This window comes from Fonticula alba, assembly GCF_000388065.1.
Source record: "Fonticula alba strain ATCC 38817 unplaced genomic scaffold supercont2.4, whole genome shotgun sequence".
In the NCBI taxonomy this organism is placed as follows: Eukaryota; order Rotosphaerida; family Fonticulaceae; genus Fonticula; species Fonticula alba.
Window position 1 is genome coordinate 667918 of NW_009242974.1, and position 5813 is coordinate 673730.

Consider the following 5813-nt stretch of genomic DNA (forward strand, 5'->3'; position numbering starts at 1 on the left):
AGATCTTTGACATTGCTGTGCGTCCCCCCCCCCCCCCCCGCCCCCCCCCCCCCCCCCTGCCCCCCCCCTCTGCTCCCCCCCCCCCCCCCCCCCCCCCCCCCCCAATGCGTGTGTGTACGCGCGCGTAGGCTGGCAGGCGGTCTGGGATCTGCGGCGCTTCTGCGCCAGCCCGGACACCCATCCGGCCGTGTCGTTTGCCGCCCTGCCCCGGTCCTTCGTCTGGCGCTACGAGCGCTTCTGGTTCATCCCCTCGGCCAACCACTGGGCCCGGTGCGGGTTCGTCGCCGACACCGGGCTCGGCCCCGTGTCCCAGGCCCTGGCCGAGCAGGCGCGCGCCGGCGTCGTCACCGGCGACCCGAGCCGCACCTCGGCCGGTGACATTCACCGGGTGGCCGCTCGGCGCCTGGCGGACCTCGGCTCGGCCGAGTCGGTGGAGCTGGCCCCGCTGCCGGCGCTGACCCCCTGCGAGTCGGCCGCCGGCATGTCGCCCATCGGGGCGGCCACCTCGTCGGACATGCTGCTGGAGCGGCTGTTTGCCTCGTGCTCGGCCTCCCTGCCGGAGGACCTGACCCAGCGCGCGGCCCTCCTGTCGACCCTGCGCGACTTGGTGTACGGTCGGAATGAGCTGCGCGTCCTGTCGGAGCCCCTCTGGTCGCTCTTCATGTCGGAGCTGCTCCAGCCGTTCTTCGTCTTCCAGCTGTTCAGTATCATTGTGTGGTACACACAGGTGCGCCATGTGTGGACACCCCCCTGCGCGGGGCATCAGTTGCCTGGAGGGGGGGTTCATCTGTCCTCCTCCCTTCCTGCTTGCTCCTCCGCGCTGGGGGGTCTCGCCGCTCGTCAGTCTGCCCTTACGCGCCCCGGTGGAGACACACATACTCACACACGCACACGCACACGCACACGCACACGCACACGCACACACACACGCACACACACACGCACACACACACACACACACAGCTGTACACCTCGTACGCCACCATCATTGCCATCCTCACGCTCATCGGTATCGCGCGCAACACCTACACGCGTCGGGCCAACCTGCTGGCCGTCGAGCGGATGGTCTGCACCGAGTCCACCGTGCAATACATGCGCGGTGGTGTGTCCTTCGCGGCGGTCAGCACCGACCCCCCGGCCGATGGCAGCAAGCCCGGCACGCCCCGGGCCACCACCGGGGCCCCGGGGCCGGTGCTGCAATTTGAGCGCGTGGCCGACAGCTCCGGGCGCCTGGTCCCCGGTGATGTGGTCATCCTGGAGCCGGGCATGGTCCTGCCATGCGACATCGTCCTGCTGGCCGGCCACTGCATGGTCAACGAGGCCATGCTCACCGGCGAGAGTATGCCCATGTTGAAGACCTCGCTGGAGCTGGACCCCGAGGGCCGGGCCTCCTTCGACCCATCGTCCTCCGGGGCTGGCGGTCGGCGGATTCTCTTTGCCGGCACGCGGGTGCTGCAGGCCCGGGGGTCGGCCGCTCCGCCGCCCGGGGCGCTGCACCCCCCGGGGGTGGCCCCCTCGCAGGCCAGCATCTCCAGCGTGTGGTCCTTCAGCTCGGAGGTGGGCAGCGAGCCCGGGGCTCCGCCGGCGCTGCCGCCCTGCGGCATGGTCCTGCGCACGGGCTTCTCCACCGAGCAGGGCCGCATGGTGCGGGCCATCCTCTTCCCGAAGCCCTCCAAGTTCGACTTCACCTCGCAAACGTACCGCTTCATGTGGCTGCTCTTTGCCGGGCTGGTGCTCGGGTGTGTGGCCCAGGTGGCCATCTACATCCGCCATGGCGAGCACATTGGCAAGATCATCGCCGATTGCCTGAACTTGGTGACCATCGCCGTGCCGCCGACCCTGCCGCTGGCCTTGACCTTCGGCATTGCGGCGTCCTACTCGCGCCTGCAAGCCCGGCACCTGTACTGCACCAACACCGATCGCATTGCGGCCGCCGGCCGCGTCAACTGCCTGGCCTTCGACAAGACCGGCACCCTGACCGAGGATGGCCTGACGCTGCGCGGCGTGTGCGGCGTCATGCCGGAGGCCGGCGATGCCGCCGCGTCGGCCCCGAGCCACCGGCAGCCGCTGGTCATGGCCCCCCTGTCGTCGAACCTCAATGACCTGATGGCCGGCGCGCAGGCGGCCGCCGAGGCGGTGGCCGCGGCCAACGGCGCCAGCCATGGCAGCCGCCACGCCCAGCAGCAGCAGCAGCAGGAGGACCTGCTGCTCCCGCGGGTGGCCTCGTCGCTCAGCGGCCTGGCTCTGTCGCACACGCTGGTGGCCTGCCACTCGGTGGCCCACTTGGAGGAAGATCCGGATGTGCCCTCGGGCGCGGTGCCGGTGCCGTCATCGTCGGCGGCCATCGCCGCCGCGGCCGCGCGCTCTCGCTCCAACACCCGCGCCTCGGGCATCTTCAACAGCAACAATGCCGTGGAGCCGGCCCCGGCGCCGGCCCCGCCACGCCTGATCGGCGACCCGCTGGAGGTGGCCATCTTCGAGCGGTCCGGCTGGCAGATGCTCACCCGGCCGGATGAGGTGCCCTCGGCGGGGCCCTCCGCCGGGAACCGGGCCACCTCGTCGCCCGGGGCCGCGGCCTTCCTGGCCGCCGGGGTTCTGGATGCCGGTGGCTACCAGCAGCAGTCGGCCTGCTCGTACATCATGAGCAGCAACCATGGCGGGTCCCCCGGGCCCGGGGGGGGCGCCATCGGGTCTTCCTCCCTCGGTGTGTACAATTGCCCGACGCTCATTTGGCAGCACCCGATGCTGCCGAATGTGGCAGAGACGGTCTTCCTGCCGCCGGCTCCGGCCATGCCGGAGTACCCCCCCTCCGGCCGGCCATCCATCAGCGAGTACTTCTCGGACTTCGGGGCCGACAATGTCGGCGACCTGGCTGCCGACGATGCTGCTACGGCGGCCAGCGTGCCGAATGCCCTGGCGGTCTTGCGCCGGTTCGAGTTCGATCCCGATCTCCGGCGCATGTCGTCCATCATCCTGGACATTCCGCTGGGTGGTGGGGTCGCCACCGGGGGGGATCCGGCCGACCGGACCTCCATCCCGCGGCTGCTGGTGAAGGGTGCGCCGGAAACCCTGCGGGCCCTCTGCCGGCCGGAGACCATTCCTCGCGACTTTGAGGCATCGCTGGCGTCGCTGGCGTCGCAGGGGTACCGGGTGCTGGCGGCCGCGTGGCGGCCGTTGGATGACCCGGCCGAGGCCGAGGCCGCCATCAAGGGCGGCCTGGCCGATGCCGATCGCGCGCGCCTCGAATGTGGCCTGCTCTTTTGCGGCCTGCTGGTGTTGGAGAACCGGCTGAAGCGCGAAACCGTGGCCCACCTGGAGGCCTACTCGCGGGCCGGCATGCGGCTGATGATGGTCACCGGGGACAATGCCCTGACGGCGGTGGCCGTGGCCCGGCGCTGTGGCCCGGGCTTCGTGCGCCCGGACCGGCAGTGCTTCATCCTCGATGTGGAGGGGGGCGATGGGGGCGAAACGTCGCACGGAGCCGGCGAAGCGCCTCGGCGCATTCTCATGACCGACTCCTCGGATGCCGACCGGGTGTTCGACCTGGACGACTTCCTGGCCCAGAGCGGCGAGCCGGTCTTCCGCCAGTACTCCGCCTCGATGACGCGCCTGGGGGGCTTCACCCCGGCGGCCGGACGCAAGTCGGCCCTGGGCGCCATGCTGCCCAGCAGCTTCGATGTGGATCTCTCGGTGACCGGGACCGCCTTCGCGGCGCTGGTGGCCCGGCACTTGGAGCTGGCGGCGCTGGCGGCCGCGGCCGAGGTGGCTTCGGTCGCGGCCGCGGCCTCCACCACCCCCTCGCTTTCGCGCATGTCCTCGCAATTTGACCTGTCCGGCTTGGCCGAGGGCGACACCGGGGAGCACCCGCTGCAGGGTGGCCTGGCGGCCCTTTCCCCGGATGCATGCCTGCAGCTGTTCGAGAAGCAGCTCCACAATGCGGATGCCCTGGTGCTCGATGATGATGATGATGATGATGATGATGATGAGGACGAGGGGGATCGCCCCGGTGGCCGCCGTGGCCCCCTGCCGAAAAGCCACAACCTGGTGGCGCACTACGGCCGGCCGGCCACGCCGCTGGAGCTGGTCCTCTCGCGGGCCGGCGTCTTTGCCCGGATGTCCCCGCAGCAGAAGCAGTCCCTGGTCCGGCGCTTGCAGGACCTGGGCCTGGTGGTGTGCATGACCGGCGATGGTGCCAATGACTCCGGGGCCTTGAAGGCCGCCGACGTGGGCATCAGCATCGCCAGCGCCCCCCCGGCCTCCGGGCCGATTGACGCGGACCCGGACCAGACGGACCCGGACCATGCGCACTCCGGCGGCCCGGGCACCGGGGCCTCGACCGGGGGCGATGTCGACCCGGAGGCCGCCCCTCCGGCGGCGCCGGAGGAGGCCACCGAGCCCACCGGCGCCTCGGCGGCCCCCTCCATCGCGGCGCCCTTCGCCACGCGGCTGCACCACATCGGCGCCGTGGCCACCGTCCTGTCGGAGGGCCGCAATGCCCTGGTGACCTCCTTCTCCCTGTTCAAGTTCATGTTCCTCTATGGGTTCGTGCAGTTTGTGGCGGTGCTCCTGCTGTATGTCAACCTGCTGGAGTTCGCCGATGTGCAGTACATCTTCGCGGATTTGGTGCTGGTGCTGGGGCTGGCGGCGGCCTTGCCGACGCTGCGGACCTCGCGCTCGGTCAGCCGGTCCCGGCCCCAGGGGGACCTGCTGACGCCGGCGGTCCTGCGCAGTGTCATCGGCCATGTGTTCATCCTGGTGGGCTTCCAGGTGCTTCAGTGGTGGTTCTACCGGACCCGAAACCACTATGTCATGCCGGACCCCCTGGACCCGGGGTACAGCCCCCTGCGCACGGAGGTCGGCTCGACGCTCTTCATGTTCTCGGCCTTCCAGTATCCCTCGGTGGCGGCGACCATGGCCCAGAGCTTCGGTGTCCACCGCGAGCGCGGCTTCCGCAGCCCCTGGTTCATGGTGTCGCTCATTGGCCTGATCGGGTGCTGCCTGGTGGTGACGCTGGTGGAGTCGGACTTCCTGGGGAACCTCTTCTCCCTGCGGTACACTCCGATCGGCTACCGGGTGAGCATCATCATCCTGGCGGCCTTCAACATGGCGGCGCACATCCTCTGGGAGCGCCTGGCCGTGCCCCGGCAATCGACCGAGCCCGAGCCGCTGTCCGACACCGACCACCTGATTGGCCTGCTGAATGTGCAGGCGCGCCAGGCGGCGGCGGCGGCGGCGGCTGCTGCTGCCGCGGCCGCGGCCGCGGCCCAGCTCGGCGACGATGGGCACTGCCCGACGGCCGACCCGTCGTCCTCGTATCCGCGTCTGCCCCGGCCCCCGGTGCCGGACTGGCGCCCGACCGTGGACCTCGGCCTGTCCAAGTGGTTCTTGCGCCGGCGTCACGAGCGCGACCCGACCGCCCCGACCGAGGTCAAGCTGCCGCAGTTTGCCCTGGACGCTCGTGTGGCCGACCAGGTGTTCACCCGCCGCCCGGCCCTGTCGTTCGGCTATTCGTCCATCAACTAGTTCGCCGCAGTGGCACTTGCGGCCGCTGCTGGCTGTGTGTGCGCGCGCTTGGCGGCGCCCATCCTCCGGTGAGATGTGGGGGCCCAGGTGGGGCGAGGAGGGGCAAGTGTTCCCGCCTTTTGTGTGGGCCGCGCCGCCCTCTCTTCTCTCCCTCTCCCCCGTGTGTTGGAAATACATTTTTTTATCACCGCAACAACCGGAGCACAGCGGGACCGGCGGCGAGGGGGCTGCGTATTGCGGGCAAGGGGCCACGGACGCATACACACGCACACACACAGAGGGGTGATCCC

General features: G+C 70.5%; 1 protein-coding gene across 1 annotated transcript in view; it reads left to right on the plus strand.

The window, feature by feature from the left end:
* The window catches only part of H696_02684 (hypothetical protein), a gene marked incomplete at its 5' end in the record, with an annotated part of 7413 nt that extends 1695 nt beyond the window's left edge, over positions 1 to 5718 (plus strand). Inside the window, 2 exons of the mRNA XM_009496598.1 lie at positions 129 to 727; positions 964 to 5718. Of these exons, the coding sequence (XP_009494873.1) occupies positions 129 to 727; positions 964 to 5523 (5159 nt within the window). The 3' untranslated portion in view covers positions 5524 to 5718. The remainder of the gene's footprint in view (positions 1 to 128; positions 728 to 963) is intronic.
* Positions 5719 to 5813: the final 95 nt, after the last annotated feature.